Source organism: Oncorhynchus mykiss, chromosome 13 (assembly GCF_057628025.1).
Source record: "Oncorhynchus mykiss isolate SJ-2025 chromosome 13, ASM5762802v1, whole genome shotgun sequence".
Taxonomy (NCBI): domain Eukaryota; kingdom Metazoa; phylum Chordata; class Actinopteri; order Salmoniformes; family Salmonidae; genus Oncorhynchus; species Oncorhynchus mykiss.
In genome coordinates this window covers 7797501-7819008 of record NC_143034.1, presented here as the reverse complement: position 1 = coordinate 7819008, position 21508 = coordinate 7797501, and the positions used below count along the sequence as shown (strand labels likewise).

At 39.0% G+C, this 21508-nt stretch overlaps 1 protein-coding gene across 6 annotated transcripts in view; it reads right to left on the bottom strand.

Annotated features, from left to right (window-relative positions):
- mslnb (mesothelin b) overlaps positions 1-21508 on the bottom strand; it is a 133706-nt gene that overhangs the window by 75672 nt on the left and 36526 nt on the right. For 5 of the 6 annotated variants that reach the window (XM_090194767.1, XM_090194771.1, XM_090194770.1 and 2 more), the window contains exons 12-36: positions 19682-19769; positions 13496-13639; positions 13091-13293; positions 7805-7929; positions 6504-6622; positions 5780-5956; positions 5633-5664; positions 5396-5493; positions 5261-5289; positions 5077-5098; positions 4930-4957; positions 4547-4631; positions 3973-4119; positions 3534-3745; positions 2944-3044; positions 2603-2721; positions 2330-2506; positions 2194-2225; positions 1974-2071; positions 1842-1864; positions 1412-1433; positions 1259-1286; positions 1066-1150; positions 781-927; positions 360-571 (exon numbers count right to left, since the gene is read on the bottom strand). In XM_090194767.1, coding sequence (XP_090050893.1) covers positions 360-571; positions 781-927; positions 1066-1150; positions 1259-1286; positions 1412-1433; positions 1842-1864; positions 1974-2071; positions 2194-2225; positions 2330-2506; positions 2603-2721; positions 2944-3044; positions 3534-3745; positions 3973-4119; positions 4547-4631; positions 4930-4957; positions 5077-5098; positions 5261-5289; positions 5396-5493; positions 5633-5664; positions 5780-5956; positions 6504-6622; positions 7805-7929; positions 13091-13293; positions 13496-13639; positions 19682-19769 — 2553 coding nt within the window. Of the gene's footprint in view, positions 1-359; positions 572-780; positions 928-1065; positions 1151-1258; positions 1287-1411; positions 1434-1841; positions 1865-1973; positions 2072-2193; positions 2226-2329; positions 2507-2602; positions 2722-2943; positions 3045-3533; positions 3746-3972; positions 4120-4546; positions 4632-4929; positions 4958-5076; positions 5099-5260; positions 5290-5395; positions 5494-5632; positions 5665-5779; positions 5957-6503; positions 6623-7804; positions 7930-13090; positions 13294-13495; positions 13640-19598; positions 19649-19681; positions 19770-21508 lie in introns of those variants that run through there. The other variant, XM_090194772.1, reaches the window with a different exon arrangement.

Below are 21508 nucleotides of genomic sequence, written 5' to 3'. Positions count from 1 at the left end.
GTGGGTTAACCCCTGACCCCAACCCATGATTTCTCCCCTTGTGTTTGACCTAGAAATATCCAGGAAATTGTATTGGATTCCTCTCAGTCAGCTGAACGCACCAATATCTGCTACTAATGGCTGGGACAAACATAGTCCCCTCTCGAGGGGTATTGTCAAGACAACATGGTATATAAAATATTCTTTGACATACCACTGTCAAATGTTGTATAGCTAAAGAGGACCTAAATGATGAGGACCTAAATTATGAGGACCTAAATTATGAGGACCTAAATTATGAGGACCTAAATTATGAGGACCTAAATTATGAGGACCTAAATTATGTGAACCCAGTGTTACGAGGCGGTTATAAAACATACATCTGTTGATACGAGTCACAGCTGAGGTTCTTGGTGCTGAGGCAGTGCAGAAACACTCCTGATGCAGACGGCAGGAACACTCTCAGACGCCCAGAGAACCACTTCCTGATGACATCACTGTCTCTCAGCTGATCCTCAGTCAGTCTGTTGACCCGGATCTCTCCAATCACATCGAGCGCCTGGGATACTGCTGGACCAATGACAGGTTTGGACTGGGGAGGAAGAGATCGGTCATTCAATAACAGAACAACAGGGCCATGTTCAGTTGTAAAACGCTCTCGAACGTTGCAGATAGAAAACCATGAATAGAACCGCCGTGATTCCTACATAGCATATTCCTATGTGAACTTTCCACAAACGTTGCGTCCTGCTGAACGCGCCCCACACATTTAAGGAACGTTGATCTACTGTATATTCTCACCATATTGGAGAACATGTCCAGAGCTTGGTCTAAGACAGAGGTCAGTTTGGTGAGGAGAACCTTCCACGTCTCTTTAGAGTGAGAGGAGTTGCCGGGCAGGTTACATCTCAGAAGAGACACCAGGTGTTCTGCAGTGAAGTCTTTCAGCTTCGAGAGAGAAGAACAGATGATATATGGAGTCAATGAATGAATACATGCAGAGGGTTTTCTCTACCTTGGTGTATCTCCACAGTATCTCTTTGTCTCTCATCCACTAGAATCACGGCTGTAGTGGAAAAATCTCACCGATGCACAGGCATACTCCTCCAGGGTAAAGGTACAGGGCACGTTCGCTGTATTTGATGTCGCCAAATAACTTTGTAGCGAATCACTGTAGAAGAATCAAACAGAACAAACGGTCATATCACTGATCACCATAAGAGTTTTCTAAATGGATTAAGACCAGGTAGATCTAAGATACAGGTGGTTAACTTGTTACCTGGCATTTCCTTCACAGACTCTGGTATCTGCAGGTGACCAGGAGAGAAAAAGAGACATACATGTTTAGATTTAGACTCTCATGCGGCAATATATATACGACACAGTAGGTATCACATCACATCTGTTGTTGCTGTCAGAGAAAACACTTTACCGTTCGCTGGTGTTATTGGGCACTGAAAAAGACAGAAGATATTATATTACAAAGATATCAATAATAATGTGCCTTTCATTACAGTAGTCAATTACAGTAGTTACATTACTTCATTACAGTAGTCAATTACAGTAGTCAATTACAGTAGTTACATTACTTCATTACAGTAGTCAATTAGAGTAGTTAATTACAGTAGTTACATTATTTTTTGACAGTAGTCATTACAGTAGTTACCTTACCTCATTAGAGTAGTCAATTACAGTAGTTACATTACTTCATTACAGTAGTTACATTACTTCATTACAGTAGTTACATTACTTCATTACAGTAGTTACATTACCTCATTACAGTAGTCAATTACAGTAGTTACATTACTTCATTACAGTAGTCAATGAAAGATATAATAACAAAAAAAGAGATACATTCTCACCTTCATATTCATCGGCAAGCAATCTGTCAACAAAAGTTAGAAAACGCATTGAAAAATAGTCAGTTGATATATTGTTTTTAATAATCTTATTCGTGTTAAAATAGTCAACGAGGTTAATGAAGGACAACTGACCTTCTGGAGCGGTCTGCATCAGGTTGTCTATAATGGCCTGAATAACTGGCTCCATCTCTGGAGGTGCAGACGGTAAGGCCTGGTACAGACGCTCAAAGCTGAGACAGAAACAGACAAACGGACATGTCAAAGTGTAGTAGTGGTGCTTTGTGGTTTTACAAGGTCATTAAGATAAAAAAACGACCTCTTCATCGTTAAGACTTCTGTTGAATACACTTACATGGTCTTAAAGCTGTCACATGGTAGCATCATCTGAAAAAGACATCAATATAACATCAATATAACAACAAGATAAAGTATCAATATCAGTTGAGAAACAAGTTAGAACTTGTGTTTACTAATGCACAAAGTGTTACCTCTTCAGAGAGCCTGACGAGGTGGTACAGGAACTCAGGGAGTCTCCTCTCCTTTGGTGACTCAGTCAGGTAGTCAAACACTGTGTTGACGATGACATCTTTCCCTGGAAGACCAGGAAGAGGCAACACCACCAGCTCAGCTGTCTGCTTTGGAGAGAGAACCTCCAGGGCTGACAACTGGAAGGAGAGGAGACAAGAAGGTTATCAATACTTGGTAAGGACAAATATCTACGAATAATCATTGTGGCGTAGTCGGCAGAAAACGAGACGTACAGGAGAGAAGTCTGTGTTGAGATTCAACAGGTTCCCGAGGGACACAAGAACTGAGAACGGCCCCAAGTTCTTCTGCAGCCAGTCCACACTGCTGTTAGAGTTGGACACACAGCCAGAGTCTGGAGAGAAGGGGGATTATTAACATACAGACATAAACATCAAAACACAAACATGCGAAAGGCCTAAACCTATCCAAATTTGCAGATCTACGTTGTGTAATGTTTTTTATCTGTCATCACCAACTATAACAAATAAAAAATAAATGAAAAAACAATGTGATATACTTGAAAAACTAACCAATCAACAATTCAAAAACAAACATGCAATCAGATGATGATTACCTGATGTGGGTCGAGACAGGAAGGGGACGACCAGCTCCTTCAGAACCAGCTGCTGCTGCTCTAGGTTCATGTGATCAAACTGGGCTCCAAACTCCTTCACCCTGAAAGTGATACGTGAGTAATGTGTTTAAGTTATAAGGACCTAACATTTAGGGGACATAATATTATGAGGACCTAATACCTACATCATGAGGACCTAATACCTACATTATGAGGAGCTAATACCTACATTATGAGGACCTAATACCTGCATTACGAGGACCTAATACCTACATTATGAGGACCTAATACCTACATTATGAGGACCTAATACCTACATTATGAGGACCTAATACCTACATTATGAGGACCTACTACCTACATTATGAGGACCTAATACCTACATTATGAGGACCTAATACCTACATTATGAGGACCTACTACCTACATTATGAGGACCTAATACCTACATTATGAGGACCTAATACCTACATTATGAGGACCTAATACCTACATTATGAGGACCTAATATCTACATTATGAGGACCTAACACCTAACTGTGTGAGGACCTGACACACTAAGGCCCTAAACCGAAATAGTAACCACTTACACAGCTTGGTAAGAGTCACAGCTGAGGTTCTTGGTGCTGAGGCAGTGCAGAAACCCTCCTGATGCAGACGGCAGGAACGCTCTCAGACGCCCAGAGAACAACTTCCTGATGACATCACTGTCTCTCAGCTGATCCTCAGTCAGTCTATTGACCCTGATCTCTCCAATCACATCCAGCACCTGGGATAGTGCTGGGCCAATCACAGGCTCAGACTGGGGAGGAAGAGGTGTGGTTGGTTACTTCAAGGTTTAGCAAACCCTGACCCGATACACCACATACTTACTTGAACTTTAACCTCAAACTAGGCCAACCCTAAACCATTCCTGGCCTTGAACACAATTGTTAAATTTTTATGCTCTATTCGGAAACTCTAGGGCTGAGAAATTGGTTAAGTCGACATTGGTAAGGACACCCGCAATGTTTTCAGAATCAGACGTACCTGGTTGGAGAGAAGTACAAGAGCCTGATCCAGAACTGCAGAAGCTTTAGTGAATAACAGCTTCCAGGTCTCTTTGGAGTCTGTGTTGTTCTCTGATAGTTTACATTTCAGCAGTGTGACCAGGTTCTCAGCTTTGAGGTCTTTCAGCTGTGGAAAAAGATAAGTCCTTTAGCCACTAACACTTCTTCCATACTTCTTCCATTGCACATTGTTTCAACCTTTTAGGGAGTGAGGCAGTCCTAGTCCTTTGTGATGTTTTTTTGACTTTATTGAAGAGATGGTCAAGTCTACACTACACAAAGACGGAGGGTGAGTCAAAGGGCTGTGGGACGGATTTGAACCGACTCTGACATACATGACACGTGTGCCGGGGTCAGCGACTGTAACTGCTCGACCACACGTCACTTCCCACTGTAGTTAACATGAACCACCGGTGAATGTTTATAACTAATCCAAATGTTAAATGTAGTGTTTATTTCTGTGACTCGTAAACACAGAAAGCCAAAGGCTATAAGCACAAAGCCAGTGATATATAAGTACAAACATGATTGTCTCAAGACAGTTCAACCCAGACCTGTGAGCAGGCGTATTGTTTGATGCTGAAGTCACATAGACGTCCCGTCGAGATCCCAGAGTCCAAGAGCTGTTGTAGAGCCGAGCTTTAACACGGGTAAGACAGAAGTATCAGTGTCAAACTCACAACCAACTCTCACAATCAGGATCCGTGTGTTTCAATCATTTGGATGGACTAGGTTTGCAGAATTCTGGGAAGTTTCCCAAATTCCCCAACTTTTCAGAAAAACAGTTTGGAAGATTCCAGATAACTTGATTATTTCCTCCTTATTCTTTACATCTTCCAACCAAGAATAAAACATATATATATATATATATATGAATTTTGGGACAGTTACAAGAATGTTGCAACCCTAGTCTGGTCTGAATAATGTCTTACTGTACCTGTCAACTCCGGCACAGACTCTTGTTGCTGAGAGAGATGAAAAGAAAAATAAGGACACAGAACATTTGATATTGGATTAAATGTGCAGTTCTGGGATAAAGAATGGGGGTTCAGTATCAAGTTGTTGTTTACTAAACTACATTTACCATTGTGTGATGACACTGGACACTAGAAAACAAGAGAGACAAAATAATCATTAAGGAAAGTCTCTGAGAAGAGTCTTACTGTTGTCCATTCCTCCTATGTTCAGTTCAGGGTAATATAAGAAGCATAAAGAACAATGTTCTTTCACAATCTGGAAACATTTTTATGATACATGAACTGACTTGCCTGTTGGTTAACTGGTACCAGAGAACAATCTATTCACATGAAAACAAAATACAAAGAGATTAAATTGAGTTAAAAAAAAATTAAACAATTATATCTGGAATCTGATTTGAGAAAAAGACAGCGCTCCTGACTCACCCATTGGTGCAGATTCTGTGAGGTCATAAACACTGGCCCAGATGATTGGCTCCATTTCTTGAGGCAACGCTGACATGGCTTGGTACAGCCTCACAAAGCTGTGGAAAACAAAAACAATGTCATTTAAAAGATTGGTATCTTTAATCTTTTCACATGAACATAGAGAATATTTATGCAATTACTAGATCCGCATATCATGGATCGCCTAATCAACCTATTGTCTCACGTCAGACTTACATGGTCTGGTACACCGTGCAGCCGACTGGAGTCTGGGGAGAGGATAGAAGTTAACATCAACATATTGAAGCAAGACTACAATGTTTTTTTCAGTTAACTCAAAGACAGATTTACAAGGTGTTTACTAATAATCTTTGGGGTCATTACCACCACAGACAGCCTTATGAGGTGGTACAGGAAGTCAGGGAGTTTCCTCTCCTTTGGTGACTCAGTCAGGTAGTCAAACACTGTGTTGATGATGACATCTTTCCCTGAAAGACCAGGAAGAGGCAACACCACCAGCTCTGCTGTCTGCTTTGGAGAGAGAACCTCCAGGGCTGACAACTGGAAGAGAGGAAACAAGAAGGTTATTAAGCATTAGATTCAGTTTCTCTATCAAATGTTAGAAACATAACAATTGCTGATATGGTGACTCAATATAATCACAGAATACATAATTATCCAAATATTTATGTACTGTATAATCATGGACCGCATAGTGAAGGAAAAGCAGCCAACAAGTGCTCAGCCTATGTGGGAACTCCTTCAAGACGGTTGGAAAAGCATTCCAGGTGAAGCTGGTTGAGAGAATGCCAAGAGTGTGCAAAGCTGTCATCAAGGCAAAGGGTGGCTATTTGAAGAATCTCAAATATAAAATATGTTTGGATTTGTTTAACACTTTTTATGGTTACTACATGATTCCATATGTGTTATTTAATAGTTTTGATTTCTTCACTATTATTCTACAATGTAGAAAATGGTAAAAAAATAAAATAAAGAAAAACCCTAGAATGAGTAGGTGTGTCCAAAATTTTGACCGGTAGTGTATATACAGTATAAACATGGTGGTGCAGTCAGCCGACATAGAAACGTACATGACTCTCATACTTACAGCAGAGAAATTAGCATTTAGATCATAGAAATCCGTCAGAGGAGCGAATGCAGAGAATCCGCCAAAGTTCTTGATCAGCCAGTCTGAACTGCTACTGGCTGAAGAGATGCATTGTGGGTCTGAGGATGGAAATAGTGAAGGGATCCTATCAGTATATCAGAGGCCATTTGAGGGTTATAATCTCAATCTCCCCATCACATGACAAAGAGTCTGAAGTTTGCCACCATAGACTTGTATAGAGATCGCAACGTTGTATCGGTGAGCACACGAGCAGCGCCAGTGAGGCCATCTCCATTTTGAAGTGTTGTTTTATTATATTACTTCTATGTGTTGGTAAACAAACTGAAAGGGTTTATACTTTATTTTTTTTATCTAACCCTTATTTTACCAGGTAAAGTTGACTAAGAACACATTCAGATTTACAGCAACAACCTGGGGAATCATTACAGGGGAGAGGAAGGGGGGGATGAATGAACCAATTGGGAGCTGGGGATGATTAAGTGGCCATGATGGTATGGGGGCCAGATTGGGAATTTAGCCAGGACACTGGGGTTAAATACCCCCTACTCTTACAATAAGTGCCATGGGATATTTTAGTGGCCACAGAGAGTCAGGACACCCTTTTAACATCCCATCTGAAAGATGGCTCCCTACACAGGGCAATGTCCCTGTGTAGGGAGCCCTGGGGCATTAGGATATGTTTTTAGACCAGAGGAAAGAGTGGCTCCTTCTGGCCCTCCAACACCACTTACAGCATCATCTGTTCTCCCACCAGGACCGACCCTGCTTAGTTTCAGTGGCCAAGCCAGCAGTGGGATGCAGGGTGTGTTGTTTGAACAGGTATGAAGTCAAGGTTGGTCATTTATTGGCCACCTGCAGTTGTGGAATGTCTTATGTGATCCTTCCTTAACCTATAGGATGTCCCGCCCAGTTGACTACTTCAAAATGGTGACAGTCATCAACGTTGCTGCCCATGCTACAACTGTATTTTGGGCAATAGAGTCCTCTATACAACACATGTAACTGAGGAAGTGATATGTCCCAACTTATATTTAAGCAATAGTGCATGTGGGTGTTGTGGTATATGGCCAATATACCACGGCTAAGGGCTGTTCTTAGGAACAACACTTCGCGGAGTACAGCCATTAGCCGTGGTATATTATCCATATACCACAACCCCCCCACCCCCCACCCCGAGATACTTTATTGCTATTATAAACTGGTTACCAACGTAAATAAAGCAGTAACAAATACAGGGTTTTTTTGGGGGGCCTGGAGAACTGATCAATCAGAACTCTGACCTGAGGAGTTGTGATTCAACAGGAAGGGCAACAGGAACTGTTTGTAGATCACGTGACCCTGCATTTCATACATCTGCTCGTCCTCCTGGTCCATCAGCTTAATTTGTTCACTCAGCTCCTCCACACTGTGGAACCATACATATAGTATTAGTAGTGTTACTCACAGGGCTTGGTAGATGTAATAGTGTTAGGTTAGGTTAGGTTAGGTTTAGTGTTACTCACAGGGCTTGGATGTATTAGTGTTAGGTTAGGTTTAGTGTTACTCACAGGGCTTGGTAGATGTAATAGTGTTAGGTTAGGTTAGGTTTAGTGTTACTCACAGGGCTTGGATGTATTAGTGTTAGGTTAGGTTTAGTGTTACTCACAGGGCTTGGTAGATGTATTAGTGTTAGGTTAGGTTTAGTGTTACTCACAGGGATTGGTAGATGTAATAGTGTTAGGTTAGGTTAGGTTAGGTTTAGTGTTACTCACAGGGCTTGGATGTATTAGTGTTAGGTTAGGTTTAGTGTTACTCACAGGGCTTGGTAGATGTAATAGTGTTAGGTTAGGTTAGGTTTAGTGTTACTCACAGGGCTTGGTAGATGTATTAGTGTTAGGTTAGGTTAGGTTTAGTGTTACTCACAGGGCTTGGTAGATGTATTAGTGTTAGGTTAGGTTTAGTGTTACTCACAGGGCTTGGTAGATGTATTAGTGTTAGGTTAGGTTAGGTTTAGTGTTACTCACAGGGCTTGGATGTATTAGTGTTAGGTTAGGTTTAGTGTTACTCACAGGGCTTGGTAGATGTAATAGTGTTAGGTTAGGTTAGGTTTAGTGTTACTCACAGGGCTTGGTAGATGTATTAGTGTTAGGTTAGGTTTAGTGTTACTCACAGGGCTTGGTAGATGTATTAGTGTTGAGTTAGGTTAGGTTTAGTGTTACTCACAGGGCTTGGTAGATGTTTTAGTGTTTAGGTTAGGTTTAGTGTTGCTCACAGGGCTTGGTAGATGTATTAGTGTTAGGTTAGGTTAGGTTTAGTGTTACTCACAGGGCTTGGATGTATTAGTGTTAGGTTAGGTTTAGTGTTACTCACAGGGCTTGGTAGATGTAATAGTGTTAGGTTAGGTTAGGTTTAGTGTTACTCACAGGGCTTGGTAGATGTATTAGTGTTAGGTTAGGTTAGGTTTAGTGTTACTCACAGGGCTTGGTAGATGTATTAGTGTTAGGTTAGGTTTAGTGTTACTCACAGGGCTTGGTAGATGTATTAGTGTTAGGTTAGGTTTAGTGTTACTCACAGGGCTTGGTAGATGTAATAGTGTTAGGTTAGGTTAGGTTTAGTGTTACTCACAGGGCTTGGTAGATGTAATAGTGTTAGGTTAGGTTAGGTTTAGTGTTACTCACAGGGCTTGGTAGATGTAATAGTGTTAGGTTAGGTTAGGTTTAGTGTTACTCACAGGGCTTGGTAGATGTATTAGTGTTAGGTTAGGTTAGGTTTAGTGTTACTCACAGGGCTTGGTAGATGTAATAGTGTTAGGTTAGGTTAGGTTTAGTGTTACTCACAGGGCTTGGTAGATGTATTAGTGTTAGGTTAGGTTAGGTTTAGTGTTACTCACAGGGCTTGGTAGATGTAATAGTGTTAGGTTAGGTTAGGTTTAGTGTTACTCACAGGGCTTGGTAGATGTAATAGTGTTAGGTTAGGTTAGGTTTAGTGTTGCTCACAGGGCTTGGATGTATTAGTGTTAGGTTAGGTTTAGTGTTACTCACAGGGCTTGGTAGATGTAATAGTGTTAGGTTAGGTTAGGTTTAGTGTTACTCACAGGGCTTGGTAGATGTAATAGTGTTAGGTTAGGTTAGGTTTAGTGTTACTCACAGGGCTTGGTAGATGTAATAGTGTTAGGTTAGGTTAGGTTTAGTGTTACTCACAGGGCTTGGTAGATGTATTAGTGTTAGGTTAGGTTTAGTGTTACTCACAGGGCTTGGTAGATGTAATAGTGTTAGGTTAGGTTTAGTGTTACTCACAGGGCTTGGTAGATGTATTAGTGTTAGGTTAGGTTTAGTGTTACTCACAGGGCTTGGTAGATGTAATAGTGTTAGGTTAGGTTAGGTTTAGTGTTACTCACAGGGCTTGGTAGATGTAATAGTGTTAGGTTAGGTTAGGTTTAGTGTTACTCACAGGGCTTGGTAGATGTAATAGTGTTAGGTTAGGTTAGGTTTAGTGTTACTCACAGGGCTTGGTAGATGTAATAGTGTTAGGTTAGGTTTAGTGTTACTCACAGGGATTGGTAGATGTAATAGTGTTAGGTTAGGTTTAGTGTTACTCACAGGGCTTGGTAGATGTAATAGTGTTAGGTTAGGTTTAGTGTTACTCACAGGGCTTGGTAGATGTAATAGTGTTAGGTTAGGTTTAGTGTTACTCACAGGGCTTGGTAGATGTAATAGTGTTAGGTTAGGTTTAGTGTTACTCACAGGGCTTGGTAGATGTATTAGTGTTAGGTTAGGTTAGGTTTAGTGTTACTCACAGGGCTTGGTAGATGTATTAGTGTTAGGTTAGGTTTAGTGTTACTCACAGGGCTTGGTAGATGTAATAGTGTTAGGTTAGGTTAGGTTTAGTGTTACTCACAGGGCTTGGTAGATGTAATAGTGTTAGGTTAGGTTTAGTGTTACTCACAGGGCTTGGTAGATGTATTAGTGTTAGGTTAGGTTTAGTGTTACTCACAGGGCTTGGTAGATGTATTAGTGTTAGGTTAGGTTTAGTGTTACTCACAGGGCTTGGTAGATGTATTAGTGTTAGGTTAGGTTTAGTGTTACTCACAGGGCTTGGTAGATGTATTAGTGTTAGGTTTAGTGTTACTCACAGGGCTTGGTAGATGTAATAGTGTTAGGTTAGGTTTAGTGTTACTCACAGGGCTTGGTAGATGTATTAGTGTTAGGTTAGGTTAGGTTTAGTGTTACTCACAGGGCTTGGTAGATGTATTAGTGTTAGGTTAGGTTAGGTTTAGTGTTACTCACAGGGCTTGGTAGATGTAATAGTGTTAGGTTAGGTTAGGTTTAGTGTTACTCACAGGGCTTGGTAGATGTATTAGTGTTAGGTTAGGTTAGGTTTAGTGTTACTCACAGGGCTTGGTAGATGTAATAGTGTTAGGTTAGGTTTAGTGTTACTCACAGGGCTTGGTAGATGTTTTAGTGTTAGGTTTAGTGTTACTCACAGGGCTTGGTAGATGTATTAGTGTTAGGTTTAGTGTTACTCACAGGGCTTGGTAGATGTATTAGTGTTAGGTTAGGTTTAGTGTTACTCACAGGGCTTGGTAGATGTAATAGTGTTAGGTTAGGTTAGGTTTAGTGTTACTCACAGGGCTTGGTAGATGTATTAGTGTTAGGTTAGGTTTAGTGTTACTCACAGGGCTTGGTAGATGTATTAGTGTTAGGTTAGGTTAGGTTTAGTGTTACTCACAGGGCTTGGTAGATGTTTTAGTGTTAGGTTAGGTTTAGTGTTACTCACAGGGCTTGGTAGATGTATTAGTGTTAGGTTAGGTTTAGTGTTACTCACAGGGCTTGGTAGATGTATTAGTGTTAGGTTAGGTTTAGTGTTACTCACAGGGCTTGGTAGATGTATTAGTGTTAGGTTAGGTTTAGTGTTACTCACAGGGCTTGGTAGATGTATTAGTGTTAGGTTAGGTTTAGTGTTACTCACAGGGCTTGGTAGATGTAATAGTGTTAGGTTAGGTTAGGTTTAGTGTTACTCACAGGGCTTGGTAGATGTAATAGTGTTAGGTTAGGTTAGGTTTAGTGTTACTCACAGGGCTTGGTAGATGTAATAGTGTTAGGTTAGGTTTAGTGTTACTCACAGGGCTTGGTAGATGTATTAGTGTTAGGTTTAGTGTTACTCACAGGGCTTGGTAGATGTATTAGTGTTAGGTTAGGTTTAGTGTTACTCACAGGGCTTGGTAGATGTATTAGTGTTAGGTTAGGTTTAGTGTTAGTCACAGGGCTTGGTAGATGTATTAGTGTTAGGTTAGGTTTAGTGTTACTCGCAGGGCTTGGTAGATGTATTAGTGTTAGGTTAGGTTTAGTGTTACTCACAGGGCTTGGTAGATGTATTAGTGTTAGGTTAGGTTAGGTTTAGTGTTACTCACAGGGCTTGGTAGATGTAATAGTGTTAGGTTAGGTTAGGTTTAGTGTTACTCACAGGGCTTGGTAGATGTATTAGTGTTAGGTTAGGTTAGGTTTAGTGTTACTCACAGGGCTTGGTAGATGTAATAGTGTTAGGTTAGGTTTAGTGTTACTCACAGGGCTTGGTAGATGTTTTAGTGTTAGGTTTAGTGTTACTCACAGGGCTTGGTAGATGTATTAGTGTTAGGTTTAGTGTTACTCACAGGGCTTGGTAGATGTATTAGTGTTAGGTTAGGTTTAGTGTTACTCACAGGGCTTGGTAGATGTAATAGTGTTAGGTTAGGTTAGGTTTAGTGTTACTCACAGGGCTTGGTAGATGTATTAGTGTTAGGTTAGGTTTAGTGTTACTCACAGGGCTTGGTAGATGTATTAGTGTTAGGTTAGGTTAGGTTTAGTGTTACTCACAGGGCTTGGTAGATGTTTTAGTGTTAGGTTAGGTTTAGTGTTACTCACAGGGCTTGGTAGATGTATTAGTGTTAGGTTAGGTTTAGTGTTACTCACAGGGCTTGGTAGATGTATTAGTGTTAGGTTAGGTTTAGTGTTACTCACAGGGCTTGGTAGATGTATTAGTGTTAGGTTAGGTTTAGTGTTACTCACAGGGCTTGGTAGATGTATTAGTGTTAGGTTAGGTTTAGTGTTACTCACAGGGCTTGGTAGATGTAATAGTGTTAGGTTAGGTTAGGTTTAGTGTTACTCACAGGGCTTGGTAGATGTAATAGTGTTAGGTTAGGTTAGGTTTAGTGTTACTCACAGGGCTTGGTAGATGTAATAGTGTTAGGTTAGGTTTAGTGTTACTCACAGGGCTTGGTAGATGTATTAGTGTTAGGTTTAGTGTTACTCACAGGGCTTGGTAGATGTATTAGTGTTAGGTTAGGTTTAGTGTTACTCACAGGGCTTGGTAGATGTATTAGTGTTAGGTTAGGTTTAGTGTTAGTCACAGGGCTTGGTAGATGTATTAGTGTTAGGTTAGGTTTAGTGTTACTCGCAGGGCTTGGTAGATGTATTAGTGTTAGGTTAGGTTTAGTGTTACTCACAGGGCTTGGTAGATGTAATAGTGTTAGGTTAGGTTAGGTTTAGTGTTACTCACAGGGCTTGGTAGATGTATTAGTGTTAGGTTAGGTTAGGTTTAGTGTTACTCACAGGGCTTGGTAGACGGGGCAGGTGAAGTTCTTGGTGCTGAGGCAGGAGAGAAGGCCGGGGGGGACGGAGGGAAGCAGGGGCTTCAGTTTGATCTGGAACCAGAGCCTGATGAAGTCTGGGTCGTTGAGATTCTCCTGGGTCAGAGCCGGGGAGTCTGCCTGGCCAAACACCTCCTGGAAGTGGTGCGCCACCTCACTGAAGTTCTGTATGGGGAAGATAAAATATTAGACATGGTCTAATTCATTTTGTGAGATCGGCAGCATAACTCTACAGTGTACATATCATGGTAAATGACCATTTGAGTTATAATTAATTCCACACTTATTAACATTATGTCCAAATTTTTAAGACCTCAAATATGATCTAATGTCCAAATAAGTCCCCTAATGATTGGTTGAGGCTTACCGCGGTGGAGAACTTCTGGACCAATGAGTTGAGCCGCCCGGTCAGCTCCACGACCAGACGCATAACAGTCTCCTCGGACAACGTCAAGTTGCTACGGGCAACACAGTGCAGGACGCGCGCCACTTTCTCCACCGCATTGGTCAACTAGAGCAAGAGAGAGGGAGATATGGAAAGTTTGAATTATTCTCATAATTATTATTTGTTGTAATTGCTGTTAATATTATTAGCGCTATTAACGTTATCCTTATTATTCCATTATTAATGTCTTATTTGACCATCGTTGATAGATTAGATAGATGATTAGATGAGTTTATTAGTCACATAGACAGGGTAGCAGATGTAATCGCAGGGTACAGTGTTAATTCTTATACTCCGAGCTCCAACAGTGCAGGTCAAAACATGTTTCACTTTGACAATGTAAGTGTTTTTTACATTTCCACGTCAAAAAAAGTATGTTGAATTGGAAAAAAAAGGAATTTAATTGAAAGAGATCACGCGAGAACGAGATGTTGAGAGGTTGTCATGACATGTAGTCACCAGTAGGTGTCTCTGTACTCCTCTAATTCTACCTATATCAGTCAGAGACCTACTATTATTGAAGCGAGAGAATCCTTGGTAGAAAACACGGGCCGTTGAACTAATATAACAGCTATCTCCACAGCGATTTTGGCCATCACAATGATTACATTGCAGACGCACGCCAGATCTCACAACACCTGGATAGGTGTTTAACGTATCAGCTAACCCCATCATATGATATAGTGATGTGGTGCCGAACTACTCTGTCGATTTGCATTGTAAATAAGAATTTGTTCTTAACTGATTTGCCTGTTAAATTACACCTTATTACATGATATATAGATGACATGATATATAGATGACATGATATATAGATTACATGAACTATAGATGACATGAACTATAGATGATATGATATATAGATTACATGAACTATAGATGACATGATATATAGATGTCATGATATATAGATGTCATGATAGATAGATGACATGATATATAGATGTCATGATATATAGATTACATGATATATAGATGTCATGATATATAGATGACATGATATATAGATGTCATGATATATAGATGACATGAACTATAGATGTCATGATATATAGATGACATGATGTATAGATGACATGATATATAGATTACATGATATATAGATGTCATGATATATAGATGACATGATGTATAGATGACATGATATATAGATTACATGATATATAGATGTCATGATATATAGATTACATGATATATAGATGTCATGATATATAGATGACATGATATATAGATGTCATGATATATAGATGACATGAAAGATAGATTACATGATATATAGATGACATGATAGATAGATTACATGATATATAGATGACATGATATATAGATTACATGATATATAGATGTCATGATATATAGATGACATGATATATAGATGTCATGATATATAGATGACATGAACTATAGATGACATGATATATAGATGTCATGATATATAGATGACATGATGTATAGATGACATGATATATAGATTACATGATATATAGATGTCATGATATATAGATGACATGATATATAGATGACATGATATATAGATGATATATAGATGACATGATATATAGATGACATGATATATAGATGTCATGATATATAGATGACATGAACTATAGATGACATGATATATAGATGATATATAGATGACATGATATATAGATGATATGAACTATATATAGATGACATGATATATAGATGACATGATGTATAGATGTCATGAACTATAGATGACATGGACTATAGATGACATGATATATAGATGACATGATATATAGATGATATATAGATGACATGATATATAGATGATATTAACTATATATAGATGACATGATATATAGATGACATGATATATAGATGACATGAACTATAGATGACATGGACTAAAGATGACATGATATATAGATTACATGATATATAGATGACATGATATATAGATGTCATGATATATAGATGTCATGATATATAGATGACATGATATATAGATGTCATGATATATAGATGACATGATATATAGATGACATGATATATAGATGTCATGATATATAGATGACATGATATATAGATGTCATGATATATAGATGTCATGATATATAGATGACATGATATATAGATGTCATGATATATAGATGACATGATATATAGATGTAATGATATATAGATGACATGATAGATAGATGACATGATATATAGATGACATGATATATAGATTACATGATATATAGATTACATGATATATAGATGTCATGATATATAGATGACATGATATATAGATGTCATGATATATAGATGACATGATAGATAGATGACATGATATATAGATGACATGATATATAGATTACATGATATGTAGATGACATGATATATAGATTACATGATATATAGATGTCATGATATATAGATGACATGATATATAGATTACATGATATATAGATGACATGATATATAGATTACATGATATATAGATGTCATGATATATAGATGACATGATAGATAGATTACATGATATATAGATGACATGATATATAGATTACATGATATATAGATGTCATGATATATAGATGACATGAACTATAGATGACATGATATATAGATTACATGATATATAGATGACATGATATATAGATTACATGATATATAGATGTCATGATATATAGATGACATGAACTATAGATGTCATGATATATAGATGACATGATAGATAGATTACATGATATATAGATGACATGATATATAGATTACATGATATATAGATGTCATGATATATAGATGACATGAACTATAGATGACATGATATATAGATGTCATGATATATAGATGACATGATGTATAGATGACATGATATATAGATTACATGATATATAGATGTCATGATATATAGATGACATGATATATAGATGACATGATATATAGATGATATATAGATGACATGATATATAGATGACATGATATATAGATGTCATGATATATAGATGACATGAACTATAGATGACATGATATATAGATGTCATGATATATAGATGACATGAACTATAGATGACATGATATATAGATTACATGATATATAGATGATATATAGATGACATGATATATAGATGATATGAACTATATATAGATGACATGATATATAGATGACATGATGTATAGATGTCATGAACTATAGATGACATGGACTATAGATGACATGATATATAGATGATATATAGATGACATGATATATAGATGATATGAACTATATATAGATGACATGATATATAGATGACATGATATATAGATGACATGATATATAGATGACATGATATATAGATGACATGATATATAGATGACATGATATATAGATGACATGATATATAGATGTCATGATATATAGATTACATGATATATAGATGTCATGATATATAGATTACATGATATATAGATGTCATGATATATAGATGACATGATATATAGATGTCATGATATATAGATGATATGATATATAGATTACATGATATATAGATAGATGACATGATATATAGATGACATGATATATAGATTACATGATATATAGATGACATGATATATAGATGTCATGATATATAGATGTCATGATATATAGATGTCATGATATATAGATGACATGAACTATAGATTACATGATATATAGATGACATGATATATAGATGACATGATATATAGATGACATGATATATAGATGACATGAACTATAGATAGATGTCATGATATATAGATGACATGATATATAGATGACATGATATATAGATGACATGATATATAGATGACATGATATATAGATGACATGATATATAGATGACATGATATATAGATGTCATGATATATAGATGACATGAACTATAGATTACATGATATATAGATGACATGATATATAGATGCCATTATATATAGATGACATGATATATAGATGACATGATATATAGATGTCATGATATATAGATGACATGATATATAGATGATATGATATATAGATGACATGATATATAGATGACATGAACTATAGATAGATGACATGATTTATAGATGACATGATATATAGATGTCATGATATATAGATGACATGATATATAGATGACATGATATATAGATGTCATGATAGATGACATGATATATAGATGTCATGATATATAGATGACATGATATATAGATGACATGATATATAGATGTCATGATAGATGACATGATATATAGATGTCATGATATATAGATGACATGATATATAGATGAGAGAACTTTGCGACCTTTTGCCACATTTCAGGATTCAAACATAAAAATATAAAACTGTATTTTTTTTGTGAAGAATCAACAACAAGTGGGACACAATCATGAAGTGAAACGACATTTATTGGATATTTCAAACTTTTTTAACAAATCAAAAACTGAAAAATTGGGCGTGCAAAATTATTCAGCCCCTTTACTTTCAGTGCAGCAAACTCTCTCCAGAAGTTCAGTGAGGATCTCTGAATGATCCAATGTTGACCTAAATGACTAATGATGATAAATACAATCCACCTGTGTGTAATCAAGTCTCCGTATAAATGCACCTGCACTGTGATAGTCTCAGAGGTCCGTTAAAAGCGCAGAGAGCATCCTGAAGAACAAGGAACACACCAGGCAGGTCCGAGATACTGTTGTGAAGAAGTTTAAAGCCGGATTTGGATACAAAAAGATTTCCCAAGCTTTAAACATCCCAAGGAGCACTGTGCAAGCGATAATATTGAAATGGAAGGAGTATCAGACCACTGCAAATCTACCAAGACCTGGCCGTCCCTCTAAACTTTCAGCTCATACAAGGAGAAGACTGATCAGAGATGCAGCCAAGAGGCCCATGATCACTCTGGATGAACTGCAGAGATCTACGGCTGAGGTGGGAGACTCTGTCCATAGGACATCAATCAGTCGTATATTGCACAAATCTGGCCTTTATGGAAGAGTGGCAAGAAGAAAGCCATTTCTTAAAGATATCCATAAAAAGTGTTGTTTAAAGTTTGCCACAAGCCACCTGGGAGACACACCAAACATGTGGAAGAAGGTGCTCTGGTCAGATGAAACCAAAATTGAACTTTTTGGCAACAATGCAAAACGTTATGTTTGGCGTAAAAGCAACACAGCTCATCACCCTGAACACACCATCCCCACTGTCAAACATGGTGGTGGCAGCATCATGGTTTGGACCTGCTTTTCTTCAGCAGGGACAGGGAAGATGGTTAAAATTGATGGGAAGATGGATGGAGCCAAATACAGGACCATTCTGGAAGAAAACCTGATGGAGTCTGCAAAAGACCTGAGACTGGGACGGAGATTTGTCTTCCAACAAGACAATGATCCAAAACATAAAGCAAAATCTACAATGGAATGGTTCAAAAATAAACATATCCAGGTGTTAGAATGGCCAAGTCAAAGTCCAGACCTGAATCCAATCGAGAATCTGTGGAAAGAACTGAAAACTGCTGTTCACAAATGCTCTCCATCCAACCTCACTGAGCTCGAGCTGTTTTGCAAGGAGGAATGGGAAAAAATTTCAGTCTCTCGATGTGCAAAACTGATAGAGACATACCCCAAGCGACTTACAGCTGTAATCGCAGCAAAAGGTGGCGCTACAAAGTATTAACTTAAGGGGGCTGAATAATTTTGCACGCCCAATTTTTCAGTTTTTGATTTGTTAAAAAAGTTTGAAATATCCAATAAATGTCGTTCCACTTCATGATTGTGTCCCACTTGTTGTTGATTCTTCACAAAAAAATAGTTTTATATCTTTATGTTTGAAGCCTGAATTGTGACAAAAGGTCGCAAAGTTCAAGGGGGCCGAATACTTTCGCAAGGCACTGTACATCAAGGGGCATAGTGTCATGATATAGATGACCTCTTCTCTAGGGTGATGCTACATATGTCTTGGGGCATAGTGTGATGATATATAGATGGCTGTAGCTACTCACCCCACATGACCTCTCCTCTAGGGTGATGCTACATATGTCTTGGGGCATAGTGTGATGATATATAGATGGCTGTAGCTACTCACCCCACATGACTTCTCCTCTAGGGTGATGCTACATATGTATTGGGGCATAGTGTGATGATATATAGATGGCTGTAGCTACTCACCCCACATGACCTCTTCTCTAGGGTGATGCTACATATGTCTTGGGGCATATTGTCATTGTCCATGCTGTCCATGTCTGAGTTCAGGTAGCTACGGAGACATAGTAGAGACAATTAACATAGAACACAACACAGATCGTCAGTAACGGTCAGTAAATATCATGATCAGTGACTTTCTTGCATCAGCTATGGTACTATGTTTTGGTACTAGCTACATCTGGGAGTATGGTACTATGTTTGGTACTAGCTACATCTGGGAGTATGGTACTATGTTTTGGTACTAGCTACATCTGGGAGTATGGTACTATGTTTGGTACTAGCTACATCTGGGAGTATGGTACTTTGTTTTGGTACTAGCTACATCTGGGAGTATGGTACTTTGTTTTGGTACTAGCTACATCTGGGAGTATGGTACTATGTTGGACATGTTTTGGTACTAGCTACACCTGGGAGTATGGTTTTATGTTTGGTACTAGCTACATCTGGGAGTATGGTTTTATGTTTGGTACTAGCTACATCTGGGAGTATGGTTTTATGTTTGGTACTAGCTACATCTAGGAGTATGGTTTTATGTTTGGTACTATGTTGGACATGTTTGGTACTAGCTACATCTGGGAGTATGGTTTTATGTTTGGTACTATGTTGGACATGTTTGGTACTAGCTACATCTGGGAGTATGGTTTTATGTTTGGTACTATGTTGGACATGTTTGGTACTAGCTACATCTGGGAGTATGGTTTTATGTTTGGTACTATGTTGGACATGTTTGGTACTAGCTACATCTGGGAGTATGGTTTTATGTTTGGTACTATGTTGGACATGTTTGGTACTAGCTACATCTGGGAGTATGGTTTTATGTTTGGTACTAGCTACATCTGGGAGTATGGTACTATGTTTGGTACTAGCTACATCTGGGAGTATGGTACTATGGTTGGTACTAGCTACATCTGGGAGTATGGTACTATGTTTGGTACTAGCTACATCTGGGAGTATGGTTTTATGTTTGGTACTAGCTACATCTGGGAGTATGGTACTATGTTGGACATGTGTGGTTTTATGTTAGCCTCATCTGTCAGCATGTTTGACACTATAATTGGGACTATTTGCCTCTTAAATGAGAGGAGGGGGGGGGGATGAGGCAACCTAGGGAATAGTTACAGGGGAGAGGGGGGGGGGGGGGATGAGCCAACCTGGGGAATAGTTACAGGGGAGAGGGGGGGGGGGGGGTGATGAGCCAACCTGGGGAATAGTTACAGGGGAGAGGAGGGGGGGGGATGAGCCAACCTGGGGAATAGTTACAGGGGAGAGGAGGGGGGGGGGGGGTGAGCCAACCTAGGGGATAGTTACAGGGGAGAGGAGGGGGGGGGGGGGGGGGTGAGCCAACCTGGGGAATAGTTACAGGGGAGAGGAGGGGGGGGGGGGGGGGCTGAGCCAACCTAGGGGATAGTTACAGGGGAGAGGGGGAGGGGGGGGGTGAGCCATCATAGGGAATAGTTACAGGGGAGAGGAGGGGGGGGGGATGAGCCAACCTGGGGAATAGTTACAGGGGAGAGGAGGGGGGGGGGGGGGGGGGGATGAGCCAACCTGGGGAATAGTTACAGGGGAGAGGAGGGGGGGGGGGGTGAATGAGACAATTGTAAACTGGGGATGATTAGGTGACTGTGATGATATGAGGGCCAGATTTAGTACCTACTATTATGCTGGTGTGGCCGATGTGAAGCGGCTAGCTAGTTAGCGGTGGTGCGCGCTAATAGTGTTTCAGTCGGTGACGTCACTCGCTCTGAGACCTAGAAGTAGTTGTTCCCCTTGCTCTGCAAAGGTAGCGGCTTT